This window comes from Azolla caroliniana, unplaced genomic scaffold (assembly GCF_043228905.1).
Source record: "Azolla caroliniana isolate FFs.n. ecotype wild unplaced genomic scaffold, voAzoCaro1.0.p SCAF_9, whole genome shotgun sequence".
NCBI lineage: Eukaryota > Viridiplantae > Streptophyta > Polypodiopsida > Salviniales > Salviniaceae > Azolla > Azolla caroliniana.
In genome coordinates this window covers 4,023,320-4,042,701 of record NW_028230444.1, presented here as the reverse complement: position 1 = coordinate 4,042,701, position 19,382 = coordinate 4,023,320, and the positions used below count along the sequence as shown (strand labels likewise).

General features: G+C 40.1%; 2 protein-coding genes across 2 annotated transcripts; one reads left to right on the top strand and one right to left on the bottom strand.

The window, feature by feature from the left end:
• Window positions 1-2,108: 2,108 nt before the first annotated feature.
• Window positions 2,109-4,354, bottom strand: LOC147859937 (uncharacterized). The gene is made up of 3 exons (XM_087325171.1): window positions 3,918-4,354; window positions 3,665-3,786; window positions 2,109-3,425 (listed from the first exon to the last, which is right to left on the bottom strand). Exons 1-3 carry the CDS (start codon window positions 4,231-4,233, stop codon window positions 3,084-3,086), a joined length of 780 nt encoding a protein of 259 aa, XP_087181297.1. The 5' UTR covers window positions 4,234-4,354; the 3' UTR covers window positions 2,109-3,083.
• Window positions 4,355-4,684: 330 nt separating this feature from the next.
• Window positions 4,685-6,682, top strand: LOC147859936 (putative pentatricopeptide repeat-containing protein At5g52630). Its single transcript, XM_087324591.1, has 3 exons — window positions 4,685-4,744; window positions 5,981-6,217; window positions 6,317-6,682. The coding sequence occupies exons 1-3, from the start codon at window positions 4,685-4,687 to the stop codon at window positions 6,680-6,682; spliced, it is 663 nt and encodes a 220-aa protein (XP_087180717.1).
• Window positions 6,683-19,382: the final 12,700 nt, after the last annotated feature.

Here is a 19,382-nt window from a genome sequence, read left to right as displayed (position 1 = left end):
AGTTATACTATATAATTGTAATTAGGAATGCCTCTCTATATTTTGTTTTTTGTTTTTTGTTTGAAAATTTACCTGGGTTTCTTGCTATTTCCATGCTAAATGATGAAATATAGAGATTCGCTTTCAAGACTTTCACAACTTTATCATTGTTCTACAACATCAATGTCTACATGTCTAAAACCCATAGACATCGATGTTGAATATCCGTGTATGGTTTGACATGTAATCGTCATATTGATAGTAATTGGTGAAACCATCCATCACTACTCAAATGGTACCAAAGCCTTAAAGTTGTACTTCTTTGTAAACGAGTATCTTAAAAGCATATCACAAGCTACTTATATGTAGATATTTCATCATGATTATTGACATGTTGCGATATCAACTAATCCAATTAATAGCCACATCATTATACAAGGAGTCCAACCAACATGGAATCCATAGAAAAACATACATTAGACCTAGCTACTATGGCTACACATGCATTCCACCCTTGAGGTACTCCAATAATGTCCTAGTAGGTTACTAGCTACATTAACATATTAGACTTATACAATCATGCAAATGTCCTAAAATAACTTGTTCACCACGACATACATATCATGCTAGTATCTTCCTTGGACATTATTAATCTACCTCTACAAGTTCATCTTTCTTCATGAATTCCATACAATTTTGTAAATTGGAGATCATTTCTAGCTTATAGTTTCATATTTGTCTTAAATAATGTTTATAATGCTTTGGCTATTTCTGGTTTCTAACAATTGGGTTGGAGTTCACATCACAACATTGTGTGGTGCATTGGCTCGAACAATTTTAAGTGATGCATAATCCGAAGTTATAGAATGGTATTGCAATTCCCTTCGTCCATTACATAGATGGAATGATGCATGTGATGTACCAGTTGTCTATACATAGAACTTAAGTAATTGTTTTTACCAACCAAGATTTACAAGATAATAAGAATTTAAGCCAAAAGGGGACACGAATTGATGAAGTCAAGCTTCCCTATTGTACTTTAAGTAGCCAACAAGATTGGAGAGAAATATTAGAGACATCCTACTCACGATTTCATTAAGTGATATACATTATTTATGGTAACACTAAAGTAAGAAGTAAAAGATTCTTATAAGGCGCTCGGTGCCCAAGCGTGCACAAAGACACATTCTCTCTCCCTCTCTTCCCTTTTTAGTGTCTTATCCATGTAGGTATCCTTGATTCGAGCTCACTACTAGATGCCAATTCTAGCTATATTTAAATAAGTCTTCTAGAGCTCACACACTTCAAGGAGAGAAATGATTCATCTTTCCATTGTTCATGAATACACATAATAAATAATAAGAAAATGAAATCAAATGAACATATAAGCTAATTTGTCTTTTATCATATAAGAAAGCATACATAGTTCAATAAATTATTCCAATTCCCTCGATCAAACTACTGGAAAGCAACGCCGATCTCAAAGTTCATTACTAACATTAAATTAACAATTAGAAATCAAAGTTTGTTATTAACATCACATATTAACTTGGGTGTGTGTTTGTGTGTGAGGAAAAAAAGAGACCAGAAGGTCATCCATTCAAACATGTAAGTTTGGGAATGAGGGAGGGAGGAGGCAAGAGCACGAGCAAGGAATAATTAAGCAGTCAACTCTTGTCGACAATGTTGAATTCAATACACTTTGTTCGATATGTTACAATACTAAGTTTAGTGTTACATATATTGATTTAACTAAATTTGCACTAACAAAGTGTATATCTCTATAATAATGGTATACACATGTACATATAAATATAGACCTTATGATTTAGGCTAAATATGTGAATAGAGTATTATATAAAAGGGGAAAAAAGAGAGAGGGAAACTTGTGACTTACGTTAGTAGGATTAGTAGGAGTAGAAGTAGAGGTGGTGTTAGTAGGAGCACGAGTAAATTTGTCTAGGGCATCTTTTCTTCTTATTTTATTTGTTTTGGTTTGCCTTGGGTTGGGGGCATAGTGATCACAAATTAGTCCTCCCTCTCTTTCAATGTGTTGTGTTGTGTGTGTGTGTGTGTGTGTGTGTGTGTGTGTGTATGTTTTCCTTCACATTTTGCCAATGAACACAATATTAAACCAATCAAACAATGGATTTATTTACCATATCCAAATTACATCTCCAAATGGAACTACTAACTCTAAAAAATATTTGATGGGTTCATGATCATTAATCCTCAAACGTTCAATGCCAAAGTTAATCAACTCTCGGGCACATTTTTTTACATGCTCCCCCCTCATGCTGATTTAAATAATTATAGACAGGGTTTTAATGACCCGACAAAACACATCACTTCGAGTTGGCGCTCCTGTTTGATGTATATGTAGGCCATGTCATGTATATGGTTTAGGCATTAGAGTTAAGGATTAAATTTGAGGGTCTAGAGATGACCCTAAAACCCTAAACCCTAGACCCCAAGCTTTGAACTCTAAACCCTAAACCCTAACATCCCTAAAACCCTCCTTGGAATTATGGTTTATGGAATACGGATGTTGTGACCATTGAAAGTGGGATTTATGGGGTCTAAGTATTAGGATATAGGGTTTATTGACTTTTGTGGTTTAGGAGTGTGTCGATCCGACATTTGACTCTTCATTGGGGTTAAGATTTAGGTACTAGAAATGATGGTTTAGAGATGAGATTTAGAGGTTACAAGGTTTTTACTTGTGTGTCGAATAGGGTTTAGGGTTTAAATTTTAGGCACCAAGAGATTTTACTTTATGAACTAGGTGGTCTATGAGATGAGGATTAGGGCTTTATGAGTGATTAGGGTTAGGGTAAACTTAGCAAGGACATAGAGATCAACAAGCTCAATATCAACACATTTGGGGCAATATAGGGCACTTTAGGATGCCCTTTATGAGTAGTAGTACATGGTATGTGGCTTAAGTGAGGCATTCTTCAAGGTGTGTACTTGTCCATGATGGTGAAGAACATCATACATGATAAACATTTTGAATGAGCATATAAGTTAATAAAATTTAATGTTGCTTACTCCAAGTGATCTAATGACGGTTCTTCAAACATAGATATAGGTAAGATAGAGATCTAAGGAGTATAGAGATGCCCCTTGCATTGGCACCTCCAAGCCTCGGGGTAGTATTGTGTGGGGGCAGATGAAAGACTCGTGTGAATGGGAACCAACACACTTCTACATGGTGAACATGTCCCACACTTCTTGATACACTTTGGAGGTGATGAACCCACCAATGCCCTTACACCATATATCGAATCATCATCATCATCATCGAGGTCCACATAATCACTATTAGATTTCTTATAAGACTTGTGTTTCTTTTTGTTAATGCGGTTCTTGTCGTCATCTTTGTTGTTGTTGTCGCGATTGTCATTGGCATTGTTGTTGCTATGAATCATCCTTCCATGAGCACCCTAGAGGGAAACAATATTTTTTTTGAGCATGATATAAACATTTCACCCAATCAATATATATTGCTCTTTACATCCCATGAATTTACCAGGAGCACCTCCCATTGATTTCCTAAGTTAAATTCATTTTGAGCATTACAATTATCTACATTAAATTGCTAGTACAGTTATATATATTGATCATTAACTTGTTGTCCATCAAAAGGATTAAGTATCAAGCATAATTTCACGCGGCACACTACCAACATGGCGAGACGGCGACTATGGCCGAGATGATTGGCAGAGGATGTCGCGATTTCTTCATATCGTGTTCCTATCGGCTTAGTAGCTAATCCAGAATCTGCATTAGGATGATCTTTCAGTGCTGAAAATCCAACATACCACGATTAAAAATCTAAAGCCAGACATAACACTATGTATATCATCATTTACATATCAATTTATTTATACATTCAATGTTAATGGACCCAATAATGATTGATGCTAACCACTTACAATAATGAGCAATTGCTGGCTCAATGCCACAATTTAAGAGTAGTAGGATGGACATCATGAATATAGTGGGATCATAGATAATCATTCTTCGCTGTCGTGCTGCCCGTATTGAGCTGGGGCCGGAACTTGAATATGCACAAAGATCATAGTGTGAAGATGGGTTGATCGAGGAGCTAACTAGAAGGGGCAAGCTAGGGATAGCAGGGGTACGGTTATGTAGTAACGACAATGAAGAAACTGATGTGGTGGTCATTGTGAATTTAAACATATCATGATGAGAGGAATCAATTATGAGCACACTAGATAGCTTAATCATATTGTTGTACACTATAATGATGTATAGGTGTGTGTGTGTGTTTTCCCAATAATTATACTTATAATTCCCTTGGTGTAGACTAGAGAATGGACATTGGCCCCTATATGTATCTATATATATATATATATATATATATATGTATGTATGTATGTATGTATGTATGTATGTATGTGTCTTTATTAAAGGTTTGGAGATACACACATAGAGATAGATAGATAGATAGATAGATAGATAGATAGATAGAGAGAGAGAGAGAGAGAGAGAGAGAAAGAAAGATATATTAACGTCTTTTAAGAGGCCAAAATGGCCTATAAGACCAAATAGGAGATTACATCTTAAGAGAGAGAGAGAGAGAGAGTACACATGAGAACATGTCTTGATGGGCTTAAAGGGAGACAAGCCCTTACTAAAATCTCTTACCTTTAACATTATACAAGAAACCCTCTTGAATATGACCCTTCAACAACATAAAGTGTCCTCTCAGGGTGGTGGTGGTTGTTGTGTTTCAAAGGTTATGAACCATCTTTTTTTCCATTCGCACTAAGAACGGAAGGTGGCCCCCGTCCCATTCCCAGTCCCAACGCAACCTCAACCTCAACATCGGGGTTTACATCACGACCCCTTGAATTGAAATCCATTCAAACTTTCGTAATTATTCTAGGTTGAAACATAAGTTGCCATTTACGATAGTTGCTATGATGTCTTGGGGTGTCTCATGCTCCCGCATTCCCCTGTCATTACGAGAAATAGTTGGGTTAGAAAAGAAGTTCGACCTCACATACACATGGCCCAATCTTTAAGAGACCAAGAAAGTGAATGAATTTTACCAATATTTGCCTCTATGTGTGTGTGTGTGTGTGTGTGCACACGCAAGGAGATGTGTGTATGTATCACGATTTTTATGTGCATGTGAAAGAGAGTTGCGGGGAGAATCTATGTTTTAGGATGGTTCAAACTTCAACCTAAACATATACTTGTCTTCAGAAAGAACAAGAGGAAGGTTGTTTATATTTCAGTTTCACTTCTTTTAGGGAGAATCATACATCCAATGATATGGCATGGGATGAATAATGACATGCAATAAAGTGAACACTTGCATGAATTCGAGAACCTATCACATCCATATTCTAGCATGTATATAGGTACATATGTGTGGCATGAATAATATGAATGTGCATACATACATACATACATACATACATACATACATACATACATACATACATACATACATACATACATACATATACACATACATACACACTCCCAATATGTACAAAGATTTAAAAACAATCAAGTCTCTCTCTCTCTCTCTCTCACAAGTAATAACTTTCATAGAAGGACTACCTTATAATGGAATTAAGATCCCTTTGTGATTGACCTCACTCTCCCTTCCCCTCTCTTCAAAGAAGTAAAACAAACAATCCACTTGAAAACCCCATTGTTGACCATACTACAATAGTGAGAATCTTTATACAGGTGATGCAAACGCTCTAATGTGTCATAATTCTACTTGGTACTAGTCTCATGTGTATCTTAAGAACATTCATCTCACACAATTACAATGTCCACTTTCAATTGCAACATTCACTAGTAAACTTCTCACAAACATTATGTAAAATTGTCTCAATTTGGTTCCATAGTTCATATTTGACTTAGATTAGGATGATAGTAATATTTGTCTCTCTACCTCGGTTCTTTGTGCACATTTATATAGAGATTGAATCAATTTAATGTAATAGTGTAGCAAAATATATTTAGCAATGTTGCAACCACAAAAGCATGGGCTCAGCTGAAGTTCATGGATGATGGGAGGTCTATACACTTGTGGATTGTGAAACAAGGGCTTGAAAGTGATGCTTTTGTCGGAAGCACTGTTGTGGACATGTATGCCAAATGTGGATCTCTTGTAGAGGCAAAGAAAACGTTTCATCTGATGCCATGTCGAGGTGTGGTCTCTTGGAATGCTCTTATTACAGGTTACGTGGAATATGGACCAGGCACAAAGGCGTTGGAATGTTTCTCATACATGCAATCTTAAGGTTCTTTGCTGAATGTTGTGACCTATATTTGCACCTTGAAGGCATGCATAAGCCTAAAAGCTATCAGAAGAGGCCAAGAATTCCATTATAATGAGATAATTGAAAGGGGACTTGATTCAAATCCTTGGCTTGTGGCTATTCTAGTTGATGCATATGCTAAATGTGGCATTTTTGAAGATGCTATTGTAGTCATTGGACTACTATCATCCAGAGGCAATGTATTGTGGAATTCACTTATTTCTGGTTATGTTGAATATGGGTACGGTGAAGAGGCCCTAAAATGTCTAGAAAGGATGCAACTTGAAGGGCTCTTTCCTAACTTTGTGACTTTCATTTGCTCATTGAGAGCTTGTAGCATCATTGGATCTTTAGATAAGGCTCGACGAAGTGTTTCATCGCTTTCATGAGGTCACAAATCAAAACATAGATCTAGATTGCGTGATGTTCCTTAAGGTTGTAGTTGATATGCTTTTTTAAAAACTAATGGAAGGATATTTTGTTCAAAATAAATAAATAAATGTATTTAGCCATGTGAGTAAAACTTCATTCATTTACTGTAATGTTAGAAAAAATGGTGTCATTTGTTTGATTAAGGAGATGGGGTTTGCTTATCTCTTTATATAAGGTGAAAGAATGCCAACATTTATTCTAGTCAAATAATAGATGGGATAAGATCTAGTAGAAATATATACAAGCCTAATTATACATCGTTCACCTAGAGAACTTGGCATGTCTCTAGAAATATTCAATTATTAAGACACCAATCTTTGACTACTCTTTGTATCTTCCAACTCATGGCCGAACTTTAAACTAGCTCTCTATCTACCTATGTTTTTTTTATAGCCATGGCTCACTAACAATCATAAACATGTTGCTACAAAACATGGAGGGGTTATAAACTTATATTTCAGATTTCCTTGCCGTAATTTCAATCATGTAGGTCCATATGAAGTGATGATGTCATGCTATTAAAAGTCAACCATTCTGTTTGCTATTTTCTTATATTTGGACCTAAAATCTCGTTTTCTCTCATTGATCTTTAGTTTATGCTAAATACGATTAGTACATATTTGATTGTCATTTAACACATATTTTGCATTAGATATAATATTGAACCATGACCTCAACTTTAAGGACAAGAATAAATCAATCTTTATATGTCAATGGATTATATATTTTTGTATATTTAATCATACCCTTTCCCAATATGACCATAGTATATATTTATGTTAATGACCATCATCATGAGGCATAGTTTAGGGCATGGAAATCACATCTACTCAATGACGATTGTTGAAATGAGGGTGAGAGGCCCATCAAAGTAGTAGCCATGACAAAAGTGTGGAGGTCTTGGCTAGATTAAAGAACATGGAGGCTCATTACTTGAACTAAGCATTATATTTAACAACAAAACAAAGAAGACAAATAATTTCAAAATCTTCACTAATTGTTAGGGTGCCCCCACACACGCCAGTTGTTTAAGCTTACTACAATGCTTCAACTACCCATTGTAGTCTTGCAGTCACTTAAATCCAACATATCACAATATTTACGAGGAAATTATAGAATATCCCTAGTCATATTGTTACAAAGAAAATAATGAATTTGAGAGTATGGTTTTATGCAATGGAAGTAATCGAATTGTCACATACATAGGTTCCCTTTCTTTGTACACGACCTTCCTCAATGTTGGCGCCACTAGCAATAGGAGAGAGATAGAGACGGAAAATATGTTGTAAATTGTGGCGATTGTTGGTGAGAGAGAGAGAGAGAGAGAGCCCAGATGGATGTAGCTCAGTTGGTAAGGTTGCCCAATGGAGACCAGGTGGTCATGGGTTAAGTAAATTGTAGAGAGAGAGAGAGAGAGAGAGAGAGAGAGCCCAGATGGATGTAGCTCAGTTGGTAAGGTTGCCCAATGGAGATCAGGTGGTCATGGGTTCAACCCCTACATTCCACATTTACATTCCACAGTGGCATCTAGTGAAATAGAGATATATATGAAGTATATAATAGAGAGGTGAGAAAATTGGGGTTCGAACCCAAGACACAGTGCTTGTAGTGTTATCGACTTACCACTAGGGTAAGCTAATTACGAGATTCAAACATTTTCCCTATTTTATGTTTATTTGGGCTGCCCAATCGAGAGCAGATGGACATGGGTTCAACCCCTACATTCCACATTGGCAAGTATATAATAGAGAGGTGAGAAAATTGGGTTTTGAATCCAAGATGTAGTGATTATAGTGTTAACAACTTACCATTAGGGCAAGTTAATTATAATAAAAAAAGAGGAGAGAGAGGAAACAAGAGTGGAGCGGGGAAATAGAAGAAGCGAATTAGTTTTTATTACTGTGCTCTTTATCAGCAACGGAATTGGGCACAAAGATAAGTGTTACAAAGCTCTCGATTAGGGCTTCGTAACGAGATATAACAAGTTAAATTTGGTGGTCTGTACGAGAAGCAACGATAGAAATAAAGAATCGTGTGTTGTCGGCATCCACATACTCAACACACATTGTGGGTTTTCTATTGTCTTCATCGTCTTCGACCTCCTCAATCAGGGGAGTTCCGGTTGTCTCTCTTGTTCAAGGAAAATTCTTTTTATCCCAGATCGAAATCACATCAAGAATAATGGATATAAATGTCATGAATTCCTTAGAAATTGTGGGGGACATCGATATGGAAACAATTGATCAAAAAAAGAGTAATGTGATGGTTGAATGCATAGTATGAACCATACGCACCATACATGCATTTGCATTCGTGAATGTTTCAATCATTTGAGTATGATAAACACCCTCAAAGAATGGTAAATACCATACTTTTAACTATTTATTATGAGGTAAATAAACCTAAAAAAAAGGAAAAAAACAAAAAAGCAAAAAAAACACAAGAATGTTTGAATAACATTCGCATTCGTTTTCCAACGTAGGAAAACGAATGTTATGCTAGATGAACACGAATTTTACGTACTATGGTTGAATGTAATCGTGAAAGGGAAGACATTGGAAGCTCTAAGCGGTTTAAGGGTATTGAGGGAATTAATGAGAAAAAATTGACATATGCCGAAGTAATACATGCAGGTGAGGTTGACAAGGGCCATAGTAATTGGGATAATTTATGGGGAATTGCAAATACCTTGTTGTTTGATATTGTGGAAGAAAATGAAAATGAAGTGAAAGAATGCATTGATGAGGATGTGCATGATGTGGAAGTTGATGTTAAGGAAGTGTTGCAAACTTTTGATGTATTCTATGATCGTGTAGTTATATTATTTTCTACCGGGAAACTCCCATACATTAATTGGATTAAACAATGGTTGAACACAATTGTGTCATCAAATTGTGTTGAAAATACATATGCAGGACCAAGAGGGTTTTATGATGTAGTATTTCATTCACCGGAACATCGAAGTGCATTGTTGGCTAAAGTTCCTGTGTTTTTTGATAAACGATTGGTGCATGTAATGCAATGGTCCCCTGTAGTGGACTATCATGCTTTGTTAAAACAAGAATGCCTTGTTTGGGTAATAGTGGATTGTAAGCATGCTTTTTTATGGCCACTTTTACTAGAGTTGATGAGTTAAATGTTGGTATCTCCACATGCAAATGCTACAAATAAGTGCAGATTTTGTGTGTTATGGGATACAAGTCGTAAGAGGCCATGATGGGTGTGTCTGAACACACCTGGTATGAAAATACTTTGTTTTAAATTGAAGTGGGAGACATTTACGTGTCATTGTTTTGGATGTGGTGAATGGGGTCACTTTATGGCGGAATGCCATCGCCATTGTCCTTTAACTATAGAGGTTCCTAATGAAGGGAATGGTAAGGAAGGAGTTGGGAGAGATGTTGGTGTGTCAGATATTGTGGTTGTCATGAATGAAGGAACATCATCTAGAGCTGGTTATAAAGAGGTTTCACTTCAAAGTTTGGGCCCTAAGAATAAGGGAACTCAATCTATGGATATGGAAAAACAAAGTTTAGTGGTTATAACTTATAGATAAGGGGAGAAAACCATTGGATAGAGCTAGTAGTGATGTTGTTGTTGACAAAGGTTGGCATTAGGTTAAGGGCAAGTTGAAGGGGAAATCAATGAATATGCAACGTAATAGTTTGCCCACTACTCGTGAGACTACTTGGCAAGGTAATTTAGGAACTAGGGAGTGTCCTCAAAAGGTTCCTTGGCAACGATAATTTAGGGATAAGGGATTACCCCTTCACCTTCAATTTGATTCATTGGGATGGGTTGTAAATTCATCGAATTCTCGAGGTTTTTGTCAAGTGGGAGGACCTAAACAAAATATTTCGATAGACAACCCTAAGGATGTGGTGCATGAGAATCCATATGCAACATTGGAAAATTCTTTGACTAGTTTCATGACATCGGTTGCTCTAAAGGAGCAAGTGCACCCATAACATTGTTGATTGAATGAAAGTGGTAACATGGAATGTGTGAGGGGCATGTTTTCCTCATAAGAAGTATATATTATGGGAAACTTTGTTAAGTAAAGAATGAGATGTATGATGTGCTCAACATAAGTGTCATGAGTTAGTAGGATCCATAGTTCATTTGAGTGGATATTCATTATTCTATGCAGGACATCTTAATAATCATTATTCAGGTGTGGTATTAATCATGCGGGATAAATATGATCCTCAAGTGATTTCTCAGTTGCAATGCCAAAGTTATCGTTATGCGAAGATGCGTCAATTGAGGGATGGGCTCATAGATAACCAATGCCAATCTCATTTGTTTTTCCAAGCGTTACATCCTACTTATGCTCGATCTAATGTGGTACATGTAAAGCAAGGGGATGAATTGATAGTGGATCCTACTACAATAATTGACATATGTGTTCATTATGTACTTTAAGGAGTTGATTGATCCACAATTGTTAATGACAAATGAGGTGAGTAGAGCACGTCATGAGTTTTATGATGTGGTTGGACGTATTGTGCATGACCTCATTAGTCATGAATTGGATGCAGATTTCACTTAGGATGAGGTGGACACGGTTTTAAGGCATCTTCCTAGTGGTAAGAGCCCTGGTTGGGATGGCTTGACAAATGAAGTTTTTAAGCGATATTCAAACATTTTAAAGGGGCCCTTAACTTTGATGTTTCAACATTCTTGGGATTCTGGTCATATGCCTCAAGCTTGGAAGGTTGGTTCAATTAAATTAGTTCCAAAGGTGGCATCTCCCAAGTTATTTCATCAATGGAGACCTATATCTTTGATGGGGGGGTTGTATAAAATATTTACAAAGGTCTTGGCAAATAGATTACAAAAGTATTTACCAAAGTTGATACATCTTGCCCAATATGGTTTTATTGCAAGTAGGAATATATTGCATAATGTGTTGAATGTTCAAATGGCCATGGATTATGCTCGAAACACTCATCAAGAATTGATTATGGTGCAATTAGATTTGGAGAAAGCTTATGATCATGTTAATTGGTCATTTGTTTCTGGGTTAATGCATACAATGGGCTTTGGACCTTGTATATCTCGCCACATATTTTATTAGGACAAGATGCGGTGTCTCGAGTAATGCTTAATGGGGGAGTTACATCAGATATTGCCCCCACAAGATCTGTTCGTCAAGGATGCCCTCTTAGCCCATTTTTGTTTGCTATTGTTACTCATCCCTTGTTAGTGATGCTATCAAGGCTTGCAACAAATAGTGTCATTGTGGGTCTACACCCGTTTGGAGGGAAACTAGTAGCACAAGCTTTGGCTGATTATTCTTTCATGTTTCTACAAGCCTCACAAGAGAATCTTGAGAAGGGAATGCTTGTATGGAACCAATTTGCATTGGCTTCCAGATTACATATTAATTGGAGGAAGTCTAGTCTCATATCATTGTTGACTCCTTGAACTTGGAAACAACACCTTCGATTACTCCTATGGTAATCAGATCAGGGGACTGTGGTACGTGATGGAGGTCAAGGTGAGAGAGGGATTGCTCGACAATCCGCTTCATACAGAGAGATAGTCATCGTACATTAGCTGTTGTCACGAAGATGCACTTGCATGCGTGCTTTGCTTGAACGAGACCACCAGGGTCTCAAACCAGGGAGGATGTCTGTCAATTAATGGAGAAGAGGACGATGTGATTATAAGAAGAACAATAATAGTATAATAAGATTGATCAAAGATAAAATAAGATGAACAATAAGAAGTATAATTATAAGAAGAATTTTATATTTATGATGATGGTGATGGTGATTATATCCTCTATTGAGCCCCCCCTTTACACAAACCTTACGAGGGTTTTTATAGGTCTATCCATGCTTCTAACATGCACAAAACCATGGGCTTGGACCCATGGTTTTTGGGAACACAGTTTTTCTTGTGGCATGCACAAAACCATGGGCTTGGAACATGGTTTTGTGCACACGGTTTTGTACGGTTGTTTTCCTATGCCTTTTGAATATGAAAAGAAATACATAACATTTAAAGTACTTGGTAGTAGCCCTAATGGTAAGATAAATGTCTTCTATCTTGGAGGTGCAACGTTCAAATATTGCCTGTACCCCTCTATATGCACTCGAATGCCACTAGGTCCTAGGATAATTTCCATATTTATAATCGTTTGTGTAATGTGCGTGGAACTACACTATTTCACAATTTCTCCCATTGGACACGCAACATCATGACACCGTAAAACAAGATCTTAATTCGAGATGTTATAGTTCAGAAACGATCTCAAGACACATAACAGATTAGACCCAAAACTAGATATATATTATGTAATCCGGAACAATAATACACGGCACGACGCATGACCGGAGTTACAAACAGAAAGTTCAATAAGATATCCTACATATCTTAGTACTGTATTCCTATTCTAAATAGGTAGCTTCTCTTCCCTCTTTTGTCCTCCTCTGTTTCGTTTCTGCTTCATGTTTTATAGTTTTCTTTCTCGCTTGGCGTGCTTCAATCTTTACTCGTTTTCGGCTCCACGTTTCACGATTGCATTTTCTTCATTACCTTCCTTGTTACGCTTGCATTTACCTACTTCACCTACATCCAGATTCATTTCATACCCAAATTACCAATCTATCCCACAGACAACAATAATGTACTGAAAGGGATTTGGAATGTTTAGGAAGGCAAGGATCTGTGGTGAAAGAAAGAAAGAAAGATATATTAACGTCTTCTAAGGTCAAAATTGGCCCATGAGACAAATGGTTTACAAAAAAATGGGATATTTACCTATTCATCGAAAGTAAAAGGCTCTATTTTTCAACACTTGAGCTATCCATTCAAATGAATATTACAAATGGTCAATTGATTGAATACATGCAAGTAAGTTGAGGGGTAAGTTCATGTATTGGAAGTAACAATCTTGGCCATTTCATGTACGCTTGAAGGTTGTACAATGTATTACGGAACCCACGATGTTATATTACTTGCCATTGTTGCCATGGACAAAGAAGGCTTGGCATTTTCTTTTGCAACCTCTTCGATATTTGTTGTGGAAGAAGAGGGATAATATGAGAATCACTTGGGTTGCGAATCATCTGGCAACCCCTAAGCGCTTGGGGGGAGCTGGAATATTGAACTTATCTATGCATATGATGGGTTGTAGATTTTCATTATTACAAGACATGTGTTCAAACTCACAACCATGGATATCTATTGTTCAATATTTCATTGAGAGCACAGGTTTAACACATGGGAGGACAACGATTAAGGTTTCATGGTGGCAATTACTGAATGGATGCATTTCACTTAGGATTCCGAGCTCTTCATGTGTTCAACACTTGGTTACTTCATGGCAAGAAGCACTCTTGTTATGTGTATGGAAACAATCATCTAGTAGAGAGCATTGTAATTCTTTGCAAAAAAAGTTACTTGTGTCTTCTCGGTTATTATGTTGGCTAGGATAGGAGAGATTGCACTCTCAATTTAATTGTTTGTTTCATTTGGGGGTCAAAGAGGTGTGAGATATAGTTGAGGCTCCATTTGAAAGAATTTTGGAGTTTGTTGAAGCGCGACAATTATTACGCATCCCGCCTAATTATGGGTTTATTTGACTACAACTACAGAAATATTGTATTGATGCAAGGTCCCTTACCTCTACAAACAGGAGAACAATAGTGGATTCATTGGTGTTTACGGGGTCAAATGTCATTGTTACAAGTGATTACTAATCTTTTGTTACAGAGTCTCTTGGATGGCTATCATCTAAGGCTGAAGAAGAATGGAAAATACACAAATCTAATCATGTGTGATGGCAGATCTTACAACATAGTTGGCATTCTAAATTGCCACTTGTAGCAAAGGTCTTCATTTGGAGAGTTTTGATTGGAGGATTGCCTTTGGGATTAGCTCTAAAGCGTCATGGACTAGGAACAGGTAATTTCTTTTTTTGCATTGTTCAAATGGAAGATAGTACTTCGTTTTATAAAATGTCTGATTGCTTGTCAGATTTGGAGTTACATTTCACAAATTTGGCAAGTCTTATCATGGTGTTATTTGACACGTAGACTATGGGTGTTTGCACAATTTACACAGGTTGACCCAAAATCAGAGATGGATATCGTTTTTTAATTTTAGAGATATTGGGGATTACGTCATAATTGGAACATGTGCAATACTTTTGTATTCGATGGTAGACATTGTTGGGAGACAGGTCCCTCCGGATGGGAAGGGAGAAGAACAGTGTATCGGTTGAGGCCGAAACCGGATGAGGAGTACCCGGCTTCGGAGAGCCGGATGGTGCAAACCCGGTGAGAACCGAATGAGGAGTACCCGGCTACGGAGAGCCGAATGGTGAAGACCCGGTGAGGAGTGCTCACCGGATGAAGAGACATATTCGTAAATATGTTTCTGAGAGTCCATCGAGGCTATATTTGTAAATAGCCGAAAAGTCATATTAGTATAAATATGACTTAGGGAAAACTTTTATATAGTGTGTTGTCATTCTTGTTGGTGCAAGATTTGAGTGCGCGTAACTGTGTACAGAGAGAGAGAGAGGAAGAGGTCGTTGCCTCTTATTGTAACCGCCGCCTGTGGCGAAGATAGCAAGCTCGAGGTCGTTGCCTCGGTGCTCCACTATTGTACATTCATATATAGTGATAGTTTGGAGTCTGTGGACTCCCGTGGTTTTTCCCTCTCAAGGGTTTCCACGTTAAACATCCTGTGTACTCTTCTCTCACTTTTGTGTCGTGCATTCATTCCTGTTTTCTGTGTTTGATTCTAAGCTCGGTTGTGGCTGAGCGTTGTTCATAGGGGAGCGTATAGTTCCCGTCAAGTGGTATCAGAGCGAAACGACACAGAAAATGGACTATTCGTTGGGAGGCATGTTCAAGCTCACCGGCTCCAACTATTCGGTGTAGAAGTCGAAGATGAGGGACATGCTCGTGGTTAAAGACCTCTGGCTGCCGGTTCAGTTCGGGGACAAGAGACCGGACAAAATTGATGCCGCGATATGGGAGGTAATGCACATGAAGAAAACGGCGTACATACGGTGCTTCATCGACATGCGCCTATACAACAACTTCAATGAAGAGAGCAAGGCTCATGAGCTCTGGGAGAAGATCGACATTATGTTTCAAAACAAAAATGTTGTTAATCAAGTTTCGGTATTCCGGAAGCTAGTAAGACTCCAGTACCAAGATGGCTCCAGCATGGCGGAGCACATGAATGCCTTCCAGGGGCTAATCCACCGGCGTACATACGGTGCTTCATCGACATGAGCCTATACAACAACTTCAATGAAGAGAGCAAGGCTGATGAGCTCTGGGAGAAGATCGGCATTATGTTTCAAAACAAAAATGTTGTTAATCAGGTTTCGGTATTCCGGAAGCTAGTAAGACTCCAGTACCAAGATGGCTCCAGCATGGCGGAGCACATGAATGCCTTCCAGGGGCTGATCCACCGGCGTACATACGGTGCTTCATCGACATGAGCCTATACAACAACTTCAATGAAGAGAGCAAGGCTGATGAGCTCTGGGAGAAGATCGGCATTATTTTTCAAAACAAAAATGTTGTTAATCAGGTTTCGGTATTCCGGAAGCTAGTAAGACTCCGGTACCAAGATGGCTCCAGCATGGCGGAGCACATGAATGCCTTCCAGGGGCTGATCCACCAAGCAACATCATTGGAAGTACCTCTCACCGACGAGGTACTAGCACTACTCCTGCTCGGTTCCCTCCCAGATAGCTGAGAGACGTTGGTTGTCACCTTGGGCAACGCCGGGCCGAAAGGGAAACGGTTATCCCTAGCGAGAGTGAAATCGAGCTTGCTAGATGAGGAGGCGCGTCGGAAAGATAAGGATACGAGCTCCGACTCCAAAGCGCTCCTTACCGAATTGGAACGCGGAAGACAAAGGAACCGTAGTCCTCAGAACCAGGAAAAGTCGGGGACGCGGTCAAAGTCAAGGGGGAGGCCTACTTGCTTCTATTGCGGCAAGCCGGGACACTTCTAGAAGAACTGTCGGCATTTCCGGAAAGACAAGGAAACCGACGGTACCGATTCGACGCGGACACCGGACCGGAACGGTAAAGACCGGAGGGGAACGAACCAGAAGGGAACGACGACAATCGCGACAAGTGAAGAAGAGTTTATGCTCATCACCGAGGAGAGTGAGATAAACCTTGCCGGCGACGAGATGACCTGGGTGGTCGACTCCAGAGCGTCGTTCCACCTTACCCCGGACCGTAAATGCTTCTCATCCTACACAGCCGGTGATCACGGTTGTGTCCGGATGGGGAATGAAGGTACATGCCGAATTGTTGGCATAGGAGACGTGTGGTTGACAACACCAACCGGATGCAAGATGCTGTTGAAGGATGTCCGAGACGTTCCGGAGGTTCGTCTGAACCTGATATCAGCCGGTCGGCTAGATGATGAAGGCTACACGGGTAGCATCCGGAACGGTGTTATGAAGTTCTGCAAGGGGAGCCTGATTGTGGCTCGGGCCCGGAAGGTCAACACACTGTACCTGATGAATGCCCGGTTATGTCCGGAGGAAGTGAACGTGGCATTCGACACTGCCGGTGAGTTATGGCACAAAAGGTTGTGTCACATGAGCGAGAAGGGGATGAAGAGGCTTGCAGACGACAACCTCATTCCAGTGAAGAACGTGCACTTGGAGAAGTGCACTGATTGTCTGGCCGGTAAGCAAAACCGGACCTCCTTTCGACCAAGGCCACCGATGAGACGTAATGCACCACTGGAGTTGGTGCATACTGATGTGTGTCAAGTGGACACGAAGTCACATGCAGGATCGCAGTACTTCGTGACGTTCATAGATGACCACAGCCGGAAGCTGTGGGTCACACCATTGAAGACGAAGGATCAGGTACTATCCGTCTTCAAAGAGCTCCACGCGAGAGTGGAAAGAGAAACCGGCCGGAAGCTGAAGGCGGTTCGAGCAGATAACGGAGGTGAATATCGGGGGCAGTTTGAGGAGTATTGTCGCTCGAAGGGAATCCGGCTCGAATTTACCGTGCCGAAGACGCCAGAACTAAACGGGCTGGCCAAGAGGATGAACCGGACCATAATGGAGAGGGTCCGGAGTATGCTGGCGCATGCAAAACTACCCAAGAAGTTTTGGGCTGAGGAACTGTCGACGACGACATATGTGATAAACAGATCACCCTCGGTACCCTTGGAAGGAGACACGCCACAGAGGGTATGGACCGGTAAGGAAGTATCCTACCGACATCTGAAGGTTGTTCGGGTGTCTCGCGTACGTGCATGTAGCTAAGGACCGGAGAGGAAAGTTAGATCCAAAGACCCGACCATGCATATTCCTCGGTTACGACGACGATGAGTTCGGCTACCGAGTGTCGAACCTGGTCGACAAGAAGGTATTCTGGAGTCGAGATATTATCTTCATGGAGGACAAGACGCTCGCCGACTAGGAGTCGGAGAAGAAGATAATGAACTCCGAGTCGACCAATAAGGATCGATTCTACGATGAGCAGACCCAACCGGCAAGAGACCGGTTAGCACTCGAGGGACCAGCCGGTTACGGTGAGGATACCGAACGGGCTGAAGAAGAAGTAGAGGAAGCTGAAACCGGAACCGGCCAAGATCCCGAATCGGATTCAGATGAAGAGCAAATGGAGGAGCCGGTTACCGAAGCCCAAAGACGGAGATATCCTCTCAGAGAGAGAAGGCCCCCCCGGAGATTTCCGGATGTAGAGCATGTGCTGCTAACCGACGAGGGGGAGCCAGAAAGCTTCGAAGAAGCGAAGGATGACACCCACAGCCGAAAATGGTTAAGTGCCATGCAGGATGAGATGGATTCCCTGCATGAGAACCATACATACGAATTGGTGGAGTTGCCGAAAGGAAAGCGGACACTTCGAAATAAGTGGGTGTACAAGTTGAAACTGGGAGATGCCGGCAACCCCCCGAGATACAAAGTCAGGATCGTGGTGAAGGGCTTCCAGCAGAAGAAGGGCGTGGACTTCGACGCGATATTTGCCCCGGTAGTAAAGATGACCTCCATCCGGACGGTGTTGAGTATAGTGGCAAGCATAGACCTCGAGGTAGAGCAGCATGGACCTCGAAGAGGAGATCTACATGCAGCAATCGGAAGGATTCGTGGAGAAAGGGAAGGAGCACCTGGTATGCCGGTTGAGGAAGAGCTTGTACGGACTAAAGCAGGATCCCCGACAATGGTACCGGAAGTTTGACTCCTTCATGACCGATCAAGGGTACCACAAGATGCAGGCCGATCACTGCACGTTTGTGAAGAAGTTCGAAGGAGGTGACTTCCTGATACTCCTTCTGTACGTGGATGACATGTTGATCGTCGGACGGGACCAAGTCAAAATACGGATGCTGAAGAAGGCTCTCAACCGGACCTTCTCAATGAAAGACTTGGGTCCGGCAAGACAGATGTTGGGGATGCATATTACGCGGAACCAGTCAGTGAAGCAATTGTGGCTGTCACAGGAAAAGTACGTGACAAAGGTGCTTCACCGGTTCAACATGTCAGATGCGAAACCGGTTGAATCGACACTTCCGGCAAACTGCAGGTAATTCGGTAAGCAAAGCCCGAAGACGAAAGCAGAGAAGGCGGATATGATGAAGATTCCATATGCCTCTACCGTCGGGAGCTTAATGTACGCAATGG

What these genes read in the sequence shown, in the direction of transcription:
- LOC147859936 (XM_087324591.1), top strand. Translation starts at nt 4,685, where the DNA reads ATGACCCTTCAACAACATAAAGTGTCCTCTCAGGGTGGTGGTGGTTGT. An exon ending in GTGGTTGTTGTGTTTCAAAG is followed by an intron (nt 4,745 to 5,980) that starts GTTATGAACCAT and finishes GTAATAGTGTAG; the next exon opens with CAAAATATATTTAGCAATGT. An exon ending in ATGCTCTTATTACAGGTTAC is followed by an intron (nt 6,218 to 6,316) that starts GTGGAATATGGA and finishes TGCACCTTGAAG; the next exon opens with GCATGCATAAGCCTAAAAGC.
- LOC147859937 (XM_087325171.1), bottom strand. Translation starts at nt 4,233, where the DNA reads ATGATTAAGCTATCTAGTGTGCTCATAATTGATTCCTCTCATCATGAT. An exon ending in GCCAGCAATTGCTCATTATT is followed by an intron (nt 3,787 to 3,917) that starts GTAAGTGGTTAG and finishes TTGGATTTTCAG; the next exon opens with CACTGAAAGATCATCCTAAT. An exon ending in GTCGCCGTCTCGCCATGTTG is followed by an intron (nt 3,426 to 3,664) that starts GTAGTGTGCCGC and finishes GTTTCCCTCTAG; the next exon opens with GGTGCTCATGGAAGGATGAT.